Source organism: Scyliorhinus torazame, chromosome 22 (assembly GCF_047496885.1).
Source record: "Scyliorhinus torazame isolate Kashiwa2021f chromosome 22, sScyTor2.1, whole genome shotgun sequence".
Lineage (NCBI taxonomy): Eukaryota > Metazoa > Chordata > Chondrichthyes > Carcharhiniformes > Scyliorhinidae > Scyliorhinus > Scyliorhinus torazame.
Window position 1 is genome coordinate 16,807,193 of NC_092728.1, and position 12,920 is coordinate 16,820,112.

The following is a 12,920-nucleotide window of genomic DNA, read 5'->3' on the forward strand; positions in this document are numbered from 1 at the left end:
AGATTCCAGTCTGTAACTCACTCCCGGGTATCTGTTATTCTATATATAAACCACCCCGAACCCCTCGATTAGATTCCAGTCTGTAACTCACTCCCGGGTATCTGTTATTCTATATATAAACCACACCGAACTCCTCGATTAGATTCCAGTCTGTAACTCACTCCCGGGTATCTGTTATTCTATATATAAACCACCCCGATCCCCTCGATTAGATTCCAGTCAGTAACTCACTCCCGGGTATCTGTTATTCTATATATAAACCACCCCGAACCCCTCGATTAGATTCCAGTCAGTAACTCACTCCCGAGTATCGGTTATTCTATATATAAACCACCCCGAACCCCTCGATTAGATTCCAGTCTGTAACTCATTCCCGGGTATCTGTTATTCTATATATAAACCACCCCGAACCCCTCGATTAGATTCCAGTCTGTAAATCACTCCCGGGTATCTGTTATTCTATATATAAACCACCCCGAACCCCTCGATTAGACTCCAGTCTGTAACTCTCTCCCGGGTATCTGTTATTCTATATATAAACCACCCCGAACCCCTCGATTAGATTCCAGTCTGTAACTCACTCCCGGGTAAATGTTATTCTATATATAAACCACCCCGAGCCCCTCGATTAGATTCCAGTCTGTAACTCACTCCCGGGTATCTGTTATTCTATATATAACCCACCCCGAACCCCTCGATTAGATTCTAGTCTGTAACTCACTCCCAGATATCTGTTATTCTATATATAAACCACCCCGAACCCCTCGATTAGATTCCAGTCTGTAACTCACTCCCGGTATCTGTTATTCTATATATAAACCATCCCGAACCCCTCGATTAGATTCCAGTCTGTAACTCACTCCCGGGTATCTGTTATTCTAAATTTAAACCACCTCGAACCCCTCGATTAGATTCCAGTCTGTAACTCACTCCCAGGTATCTGTTATTCTATATATAAACCACCCCGAACCCCTCGATTAGATTCCAGTCTGTAACTCACTCCCGGGTATCTGTTATTCTATATATAAACCACCCCGAACCCCTCGATTAGATTCCAGTCTCTAACTCACTCCCGGGTATCTGTTATTCTATATATAAACCACCCCGAACCCTCGATTAGATTCCAGTCTGTAACTCACTCCCGGGTATCTGTTATTCTATATATAAACCACCCTGAAGCCCTCGATTAGACTCCAGTCTGTAACTCACTCCCGGGTATCTGTTATTCTATATATAAACCACCCCGAACCCCTCGAGTAGATTCCAGTCTGTAACTCACTCCCGGGTATCTATTATTCTATATATAAACCACCCCGAACCCCTCGATTAGATTCCAGTCTGTAAATCACTCCCGGGTATCTGTTATTCTATATATTAACCACCCTGAAACCTTCGATTAGATTCCAGTCTGTAACTCACTCCCGGGTATCTGTTATTCTATATATAAACTACCCTGAACCCCTCGATTAGATTCCAGTCTGTAACTCACTCTCGGGTATCTGTTATTCTATATATAAACTACCCCGAGCCCCTCCATTAGATTCCAGTCTGTAACTCACTCCCGGGTATCTGTTCTTCTATATATAAACTACCCTGAACCCCTTGATTAGATTCCAGTCTGTAACTCACTCTCGGGTATCTGTTATTCTATATATTAACCACCCTGAAACCTTCGATTAGATTCCAGTCTGTAACTCACTCCCGGGTATCTGTTATTCTATATATAAACCACCCCGAACCCCTCGATTAGATTCCAGTCTGTAACTCACTCCCGGGTATCTGTTATTCTATACATAAACTACCCTGAACCCCTCGATTAGATTCCAGTCTGTAACTCACTCCCGGGTATCTGTTATTCTATATATAAACTACCCTGAACCCCTCGATTAGATTCCAGTCTGTAACTCACTCCCGGGTATCTGTTATTCTATATATAAACCACCCCGAACCCCTCGATTAGATTCCAGTCTGTAACTCACTCCCGGGTATCTGTTATTCTATATATAAACTACCCTGAACCCCTCGATTAGATTCCAGTCTGTAACTCACTCCCGAGTATCTGTTATTCCATATATAAACCCCCCGAACCCCTCGATTAGATTCCAGTCTGTAACTCACTCCCGGGTATCTGTTATTCTATATATAAACTACCCTGAACCCCTCGATTAGATTCCAGTCTGTAACTCACTCTCGGGTATCTGTTATTCTATATATTAACCACCCTGAAACCTTCGATTAGATTCCAGTCTGTAATTCGCTCCCGGGTATCTGTTATTCTATATATAAACCACCCCGAACCCCTCGATTAGATTCCAGTCTGTAACTCACTCCCGGGTATCTGTTATTCTATATATAAACCACCCTGACCTCTCGATTAGATTCCAGTCTGTAATTCACTCCCGGGTATCTGTTATTCTATATATAAACCACCCCGAACCCCTCGATTAGATTCCAGTCTGTAATTCACTCCCGGGTATCTGTTATTCTATATATAAACCACCCTGAACCCCTCGATTAGATTCCAGTCTGTAACTCACTCCCGGGTATGTGTTATTCTATATATAAACCACCCCGAACTCCTCGATTAGATTCCAGTCTGTAACTCACTCCCGGGTATCTGCTATTCTATATATAAACCACCCTGAACTCCTCGATTAGATTCCAGTCTGTAACTCACTCCCGGGTATCTGTGACGCACTGACGTACGGAAGTTTTTTGTTTCAGGTCAGTTCCAGCATGCTGATATTCGTCTCCAGAGGCCGTCACTCGCTGCAAGACGCCAGGGCCCGGATCAAGCCGAGCTGCGCTTTGGAAGCCACAAGCTCGCTGTGTCCCTGGTGACCAAGACACTGAAAGACTCGCACCTGCCCGCTCACGAGGCTGCGTGCTGGCTGGTGCACAGGGAGGATGTTGAGCCCCTGATGGGCGGGCCCTATCTGGACTATGTTGTCCCGCGGAATCGCAGCGCCTGAACGTGCGGGTTCTGGCTCCCTCCGGGTCGGGCGGGGCCCTCCAGCCCCGTCAGGTGCTCTTCACGCTTCGTGCTGCTGACACGCCTGGTGTATCGTGGGACACCCAAAATGGCCGCCGCTGCGGGTTCAAACGCTGTCGCTGTAGGCCGCCAGCTTAATTCAAGCTGCATTTCCGAAGCATTTTCTCATCTTGTTGCTGTCTGAGCTTCATTCCTCCCTTGCCAAGTCTGGCAATTTACAGCCCCAGAACCAGGCCATTTGGCCCTTCTACTTAGTGCTGTGTTCCCTTCCCCACACCAGCCTTCTCCTGCATCCTATTTCAATTCCCCCCATCCCCCATCTCCTTCTATTCAGTTCTCCCTCCTGTTTATCCAGTTTCCCCCCCCCTCACCCCTTATACACATCGACACGATTCACCTCAGCCAGTCCCCAAGGGAGTGAATCCCACATTGTCCCCACTCCCTGTGGGAGCGAGTTCCACATTCTACCCACTCCCCGTGGGAGCGAGCCCCACATTCTCCCCACTCCCCGTGGGAGCGAGTCCCACATTCTCCCCACTCCCCGTGGGAGCGAGTCCCACATTCTAACCACTCCCCCTGGGAGCGAGTCCCACATTCTCCCCACTCCCCGTGGGAGCGAGTCCCACTTTCTCCCCACTCCCCATGGGAGCAAGTCCCACATTCTAACCACTCCCCCTGGGAGTGAGTCCCCCATTCTCCCCTCTCCCCGTGGGAGCGAGTCCCACATTCTCCCCACTTCCCATGGGAGCGAGTCCCATTCTCCCCACTCCCCGTGGGGGCGAGTCCCACATTCTCCCCACTCCCCGTAGGAGCGAGTCCCATATTCTCTCCACTCCCCATGGGAGCGAGTCCCACATTCTCCCACTCCCCGTGGGAGCGAGTCCCACATTCTCCCCACTCCTCGTGGGAGCGAGTTCCACATTCTCCCCACTCCCCGTGGGAGCGAGTTCCACATTCTCCCCTCTCCCCTCTGACTGCTCCAAAGGGGTGACTTACAGGCACCAGATTTGTAAGTAGAACTTAATAACTGTTTATTTATGACATTAAAAGAGCTATAAACATGTAATGGCGATAATAGAATAACGGTCTGCTCGTCTAATTATTCCCCAAACCTGTCCCACCCTCCACTCACACATACATACAAGACAGACACACAGTGGGGGTAGGAAAGGACCAAAATGGGGATTAAACTGGGAATGGCAGGTGGGTATCTTAGCTGCTGAGGTTGTTTTCTTTTGTGGGTGGCAACGTTTTGAAATCCACAGGTTGGATTGAACCCTCTGGTTTGCACCTTCAATTACACAGGCTGGAGAGTTTCCTCTGGGGAGTCACTTTTACTTGACTGACCTCCACCAGATTGCCTCTCAATCTAATCTCATTGAGACAATGTTCGAATTCTCTGCCTGAGAATTTGAAAGAGGGATTTACGCCCACTCTACCTCTCAAATACTTGTCCTCTCGTTCTGCGCATCAAGATTAACTGTACGGCAGGGAAAGAAAATAAAAGGCTTTTTCTTCCAGACTTTGGAAGTCCCATGGGAGCGACCTATCGGCGCTGTGACTTCCTTGGCCTGGTTAGGCTTTCACATGCCTGGCTGGAGAGTGTTGTAAATTGCTCGCCTTGGCGATGGAGAGTGGGTGTGCCAACCTGCTCCTTTCTTCCTTCCAGAATTGAATGCAAAATTGGGTCTGCCTTCTTTCTTTCTAGAAGCTTCTGAAGCGCTCGAAATCGAGAACTGGATAAGTTCTGGAAATTCCAGATGAGTTGATTGGCTGATAGCCAAGTCCATCAAAATGTCATCACTGGACCACGCCAATGAGCACACTGGACCAAGGCGAGTGCTTGGGCCAGTCCAAATAGCACATTAGACTGGGGGGTAATCGTCCAGATACAAAAGTTAAAAGCACAAAAGGACAGAAATTTAAAAAGGAAAACAAGGGTCAAGACAAGAATTTAAAAGAGGTTCCTGACACCATCACACACACTCACTTACACACACTCATTTACACACACTCACTCACACACTCATTTACACACATACACACTCATGCACTCATTTACACACATACACACTCATATACACACACTCACTCACACATACACTTACACACATACACACTCATATACACACTCACTCATACATTTACACATATACACTCATATACACACACTCACACATACACTTACACACATACACACTCATATACACACACTCACTCACACACACACTCATTTACATACATACACACTCCACACTTACACACATACACACTCATACACACTCATTTACACACTCACGCTCATTTACACACTCACACACTCATTTACACACATACACACTCATATACACACACTCACTCACACATACACTTACACACATACACATTCATATACACACTCACTCACATACATTTACACACATACACACTCATATACACACACTCACTCATACACACTCATATACACACCTACACACTCATATACACACTCACTCACACACACCCATATACACTCATATACACACACTCACTCACACATACACTTACACACATACACACTCATATACACACTCACTCACACACACCCATATACACACATACACACTCATATACACACACTCACTCACACACACACACTCATTTACATACATACACACTCACACACTTACACACATACACACTCATTTACACACTCACAGTCATTTACACACATACACACTCACACACTCATTTACACACATACACATTCATATACACACACTCACTCATACATACACTTACACACATACACATTCATATACACACTCACTCACATACATTTACACACATACACACTCATATACACACACTCACTCACACACACTCATATACACACCTACACACTCATATACACACACTCACTCACACACTCATTTACATACATACACACACACAATTACAAAACGCTCACACAAACTCATTTACACACATACACAGACTCATTTACACACTCACACACTCATTTACACACATACACACTCACGCACTCATTAACACACATACACACTCATATACACACACTCACTCACACATACACTTACACACATACACACTCATATACACACACTCACACACACACATACACACTCATTTACACACACTCACTCACACTCATTTACACACATACACACTCATAAACACACACTCACTCACACACACTCATTTACACACATACACACTCACGCACTCATTTACACACATACACACTCATATACACACACTCACTCACACATACACTTACACACATACACACTCATATACACACACTCACACGCACTCATTTACACACATACACACTCAGATATGCACACTCGTTTACACACATACACACTCATATACACACACTCATTTGCCCACACACATACTCATATACACACTCACACACACTCATTTACACACTCATATACGCACACTCACTCACACTCATTTACACACATACACGCTCATATACACACTCACTCACACACACTCATTTACACACATACACACTCATATACACACACACACATGTACACGCATACACTCACTCACACATACACTTACATACACACTCATATACACACACTCATATACACACATTCATATACACGCACTCATATACACACACTCACATACACTCACTCACATGCACATACACTCACACACAGGCACACTTACACACACACACTCTCTAATGCACATGCACTCACACACACTCACTCACTCACTCTCACACACACTCATTCTCACACACTCACTCACTCATATAAACATTCACACACATAACTATCTAACACACATACACTCATACAAGGACACAGTCATACGCAGTCTCTCACACATGCTCTCTAACACACTCACTCTCACACAGACACACAATCACACCCACTCATACACTCTAACACACATATACATACACTCACACATACACACGCACACACTTGCACACACATGCTGGGTATCTGGGGCTGTTTAGCACAGGGCTAAATCGCTGGCTTTGAAAGCAGACCAAGGCAGGCCAGCAGCAGGGTTCAATTCCCGTACCGGCCTCCCCGAACAGGCACCGGAACGTGGCGACTAGGGGCTTTTCACAGTAACTTCATTTGAAGCCTACTTGTGACAATAAGCGATTTTCATTTCATTTCATTTCACATGCGCACACTCTCTCTAACACATAAACTCACTCATGCACAGACACACATACACTCGCACACACACGCTCACAATCTCACACACATTCTCACTCACACACTCTCACTCAGACATATACACACAAACTCACACACACCCACACTCACACTAATACTCACACACCGATACACACATTCAAACACACACATATTCATACTCACACACACACACAATCATACACATTTATAACACACACACAAGCTCTCACACACTCACACCCTCTCTGACACACACAGTCACTACACACAATCACACACACTCACAATATACACTTAAAATCACACACGCTCGCAATCTCGCACAGACACACCACACACACACACTCCCAGCCATACACTCACACCCTCTCTCACACACTCACACCCTCTCTCATACACTCACACCCACACACTCGCTGCACACACTTACACACACACACTCCCAGAGACACAACCTCCCTCACACCCACACACTCTCACACACTCAAACTCTTACTCATACACACACACTCCACACACACTCTCACACACACTCTCACTCACAGTCACACACACACTCACTCCCAGACACACTCTCACACCCTCTCTCACACATACACACTCAAACACACACACTCACACGCATACATTCTCACACACACTCAATCTCACACATACGCACTCACACACACTCATATGCACTGCACACACTGACACACACACACTTCCACACACACACTAACGCACGTGGAAACATCTTCTATAAGTTGGCTTACCGAAACACCCCCATCCCCGAACAGGCGCCGGAATGTGGCGACGAGGGGCTTTTCACAGTAACTTCATTTGAAGCCTACTTGTGACAATAAGCGATTTTCACCCATCATTTTAAAGACCTTGATCACGTCACCCCCTGGACTGAGACGGCAGTGGGAGGGGAATTGGAGGGGGCTCGGAGGGGGAAACATGCAGGCGGTGGGTGTTCCCCGTGGCGTCTGCGGCCCTCGTCCTTCTCGGGGGTAGAGGTGGTGGGTTTGGGCGGGGCTTGTCGAGGGAGCCTTGGCGAGTGGCCGCAGTGCATCTTGTAGACGGTGCACACGGCTGCCGCTGTGCGTCGGTGGGTGGAGGGGGTGGGTGTTGAAGGTGGGGGTTAGCGTGTCGAACGAGCGGGAGGGGAGGGGGCTGCTTTGTCCTGAAGGGTGTCGAGCTTCTCGAGTGTTGTCACAGCGGCTGGGCATTTGTGTGGGAGCTTAAGGTGGTAATCTGAACAAGATGTCTATAGAATCATAGAAGTTTACAGCATGGAAACAGGCCCTTCGGCCCAACCAGTCCATGCCGCCCAGTTTTTACCATTAAGCTAGTCCCAGTTGCCCGCACTTGGCCCATAACCCTCTATACCCATCCTACCCATGTAACTATCTGAATGCTTTTTAAAAGACACAATTGTACCCGCCTCTACTACTACCTCTGGCAGCCCATTCCAGACACTCACTACCCTCTGAGTGAAGAAATTGCCCCTCTGGGTCCTTCTGAATCTCTCCCCTATCACCTTAAACCTATGCCCTCTAGTTTTAGACTCCCCTACCTTTGGGAAAAGATGTTGACTATCTACCTTATCTATGCCCCTCATTATTTTATAGACCTCTATAAGATCACCCCTAAGCCTCTTACGCTCCAGGGAAAAAAGTCCCAGTCTATCCAGCCTCTCCTTATAACTCAAACCATCAAGTCCCGGCAACATCCTAGTAAATCTTTTCTGCACTCTTTCTAGTTTAATAATATCCTTTCTATAATAGGGTGACCAGAACTGCACACAGTATTCCAAGTGTGGCCGTACCAATGTCTTGTACAACTTCAACAAGACGTCCCAACTCCTGTATTCAATGTTCTGACCAATGAAACCAAGCATGCCGAATGCCTTCTTCACCACCCTGTCCACATGCGACTCCACCTTCAAGGAGCTATGAACCTGTACTCCTAGATCTCTTTGTTCTATAACTCTCCCCAACGCCATACCATTAACTGAGTAGGTCCTGGCCTGATTCGATCTGCCAAAATGCATCACCTCACATTTATCTAAATTAAACTCCATCTGCCATTCGTCGGCCCACTGGCCTAATTGATCAAGATCCCGTTGCAATCCTAGATAACCTTCTTCACTATCCACTGTGCCACCAATCTTGGTGTCATCTGCAAACTTACTAACCATGCCTCCTAAATTCTCATCCAAATCATTAATATAAATCACAAATAACAGTGGACCCAGCACCGATCCCTGAGGCACACCACTGGTCACAGGCCTCCAGTTTGAAAAACAACCCTCTACAACCACCCTCTCTCTGTCTTCTGTCGTCCAGCCAATTTTGAATCCAATTGGCAACCTCACCCTGGATCCCGTGAGCTTTAACCTTCTGCAACAACCTACCATGCGGTACCTTGTCAAAGGCTTTACTAAAGTCCATGTAGACAACGTCTACTGCACTGCCCTAATCTACCTTCTTGGTCACCCCCTCAAAAAACTCAATCAAATTTGTGAGACATGATTTTCCACACACAAAGCCATGCTGACTGCCCCGAATCAGTCCTTGCCTCTCTAAATGCTTGTAGTCCTGTCTCTCAGAATACCTTCTAGCAACTTACCTACTACAGACGTTAGGCTCACCGGTCTGTAGTTCCCAGGCTTTTCCCTGCTGCCCTTCTTAAACAAGGGCACAACATTCGCCACTCTCCAATCTTCAGACACCTCACCTGTGGCTGCCGATGATTCAAATATCTCTGTTAGGGGACCTGCAATTTCCTCGCTAGCCTCCCACAACATCCTGGGATACATTTCATCAGGTCCCGGGGATTTATCTACCTTGATGCGCTTTAAGACTTCCAGCACCTCCTCCTCTGTAATATGCACACTTCTCAAGACATCACTATTTATTTCCCTTAGTTTCCTAACATCCATGCCTTTCTCCACCGTGAATACCGATGAGAAATATTCATTCAGGATCTCACCATACTCTTGTGGCTCTGCACATAGATGTCCTTGTTGATCCTTAAGAGGCCCTACTCTGTCCCTAGTTACTCTTTTTCCCTTTATGTATCTGTAGAAGCTCTTTGGATTCTCCTTTGCATTATGCCAAAGCAATTTCATGTCCCCTTTTTGCCCTCCTGATTTCCCTCTTAACTCTATTTCAACAATCTCTATACTCTTCAAGGGATCCACTTGATCCCAGTTGCTTATGTACGTCATATGCCTCCTTCTTCTTTTTGACCAGAGTCTCAATATCTCGAGTCATCCAGGGTTCCCTACTTCTACCAGCCTTGCCCTTCACTCTAAAGGGAATGTGCTTACCCTGCACCCTGGTTAACACATTTTTAAAAGCCTCCCATTTACCAGCCGTCCCTTTGCCTGCCAACAGTCTCCCCCAATCTACCTCTGAAAGTTCCTGTCTGATACCATCAAAATTGGCCTTGCCCCAATTAAGAATTTTAACTCTTGGGCCAGACCTATCATTCTCCATAGCTATCTTAAAACTAATGGAGTTATGGTCACTTGTCCCAAAGTGATCCCTCACTAACACTTCTGTCACTTGCCCTTCCTTATTTCCCAAGACGAGGTCAAGTTTTGCCCCCTCTCTAGTCGGTCCATCCACATACTGAATGAGAAATTCCTCTTGAATACACTCAACAAATTTCCCTCCATCCAAGCCCCTAATGCTATGGCTGTCCCAGTCAATGTTGGGAAAGTTAAAGTCCCCTACTATTACCACCCTATTATTCTTGCAGCTATCTGTAATCTCCTTACATATTTGCTCCTCAATTTCCCGCTGACTATTTGGGGGCCTGTAGTACAGTCCTACCAAGGTGATCTCTCCCTTCTTATTTTTCAGTTCCACCCATATAGACTCAGTGGGCGAACCCTCGGATATATCCCCTCTAAGTACTGCCGTGATGTTCTCCCTAATCAAAAACGCCACTCCCCCTCCTCTCTGACCTCCTGTTCTATCCTTTCTATAGCATCTGTACCCCGGAACATTGAGCTGCCAGTCCTGCCCCTCCCTTAGCCATGTTTCAGTCATAGCTATAATATCCCAGTCCCATGTGCCCGTCCATGCCCTGAGTTCATCCGCTTTGCCCGTCAGGCCCCTTGCATTGAAATAAATGGTGGGGGGTAATCTGAACAAGGGATCGAGAGTGGACAAAGGAGTCAATGGGTCGATGGAGAGACGCTGTTTCTGTTTTTGGAGGTGGGGGTTGGTTGGGGGAGTCAGAACAAGGCGAAAGGACCTGGAAATGCTGAGGGTAGGGGTGGTGCGAACTGATTAGAAATGGACAGTAATTGCTCAAGGCGCTGCTGTGGAGAAGGGACCAATAGAACGTGTTGGTCCCTGTACATAAATTTATGCAGCTTCGAGCATGGAAGTTAAATATTTGCAGGGGTCAGGGGGAGGTTGGCATTGTGAGTAGCTGAGGCCAAGTTCAAAGCAGCCACGACCTCACTGAATGGCCCACACCCTGCGCCAAATTCAATGTAGGGAGGTGCGAGCGGAAATCTGGAACTCTCTCTTGCCCCTGGTAACCAATTCTGGCACAAATGGGTGAAGGCCTGGGGCCTAGGTTACCCGGTACAAATCCTGACAGAAATGGGTGAAGGCCTGGGGCCTAGGTCACCCGGTACAAATCCTGACAGAAATGGGTGAAGGCCTGGGGCCTAGGTTACCCGGTACAAATCCTGACAGAAATGGGTGAAGGCCTGGGGCCTAGGTTACAAGGTACAAATCCTGACAGAAATGGGTGAAGGCCTGGGGCCTAGGTTACCCGGTACAAATCCTGACAGAAACGGGTGAAGGCCTGGGGCCTAGGTTACCCGGTACAAATCCTGACAGAAACGGGTGAAGGCCTGGTGCCTAGGTTACCCGGTACAAATCCTGACAGAAATAGGTGAAGGCGGGCGGCACGGTGGCACAGTGGCTCGCATTGCTGCCTACGGCGCTGAGCACCCAGATTCTAATCCCGGCCCTGGGTCACTGTCCGTGTGGACTTTGCACATTCACCCCCACAACCCAAAGCTGTGCGTCAGTGTAGGCCACAGTGGATTGGCCACGCTAAATTGCCCCTTAATTGGAATTAAAAAATAATTGGGTACTCTAAATTTATTTTTAAAAAGAAATGGGTGAAGGCTTGGAGCCTAGGTTGCCCCTGGTCACCAATTCCGGCACAAATGGGTGAAGGCCTGGGCCTAGGTTGCCCTTAGTAACAAAACCTGGCACAAATGGGTGGAGGCTTGAGGCCTTTGTTGCTCCTGGTAACAAATCATGACAGAAATAGGTGAAGACCTGGGCCAAGGTTACCCTGGTAACAAATCCTGACCGAAATGGGTGAAGGTCTGGGGCCAAGGTGACCCTGGTAACAAATCCCGACCAAAATGTGTGAAGGCCTGGGGCCTAGGTTGCCCCAGGAATCAATCCTGGCACAAATGGGTGAAGACTTGGTACCGAGGTTTCCCCAGTAACTAATCCTGATACAAAAGGGTGGGGGCTTGAGGCCTAGTTTGCCACAGTAACTAATCCTGACACAAATGGGTAAAGGCCTGGGGCCTGTAGGTTGTCCCTGGTAACCAGCCCTGCCACAACTGGAATGAAGACATTGGGTTGGATTTGTTTATTGTCACGTGTACCGATGTACAGTGAAAAGTATTTTCATGGGGGCCGATAGGCTTTTGACCCACTCGACAGAAAGACACACATTTCTGTCGTTCCTTTGGCCATCTCAGG

General features: G+C 47.1%; 2 protein-coding genes across 2 annotated transcripts in view; one reads left to right on the plus strand and one right to left on the minus strand.

The window, feature by feature from the left end:
• The window catches only part of itih6 (inter-alpha-trypsin inhibitor heavy chain family member 6), a 106,894-nt gene extending 102,835 nt beyond the window's left edge, over window positions 1-4,059 (plus strand). The window contains exon 14 of the mRNA XM_072487923.1: window positions 2,725-4,059. Within this exon, the coding sequence (XP_072344024.1) occupies window positions 2,725-2,972 (248 nt within the window). The 3' untranslated portion in view covers window positions 2,973-4,059. The remainder of the gene's footprint in view (window positions 1-2,724) is intronic.
• atp2b4 (ATPase plasma membrane Ca2+ transporting 4) overlaps window positions 1-12,920 on the minus strand; it is a 386,143-nt gene that overhangs the window by 210,473 nt on the left and 162,750 nt on the right. The window contains 1 exon segment of the mRNA XM_072489019.1: window positions 10,388-10,406. Coding sequence (XP_072345120.1) covers window positions 10,388-10,406 — 19 coding nt within the window.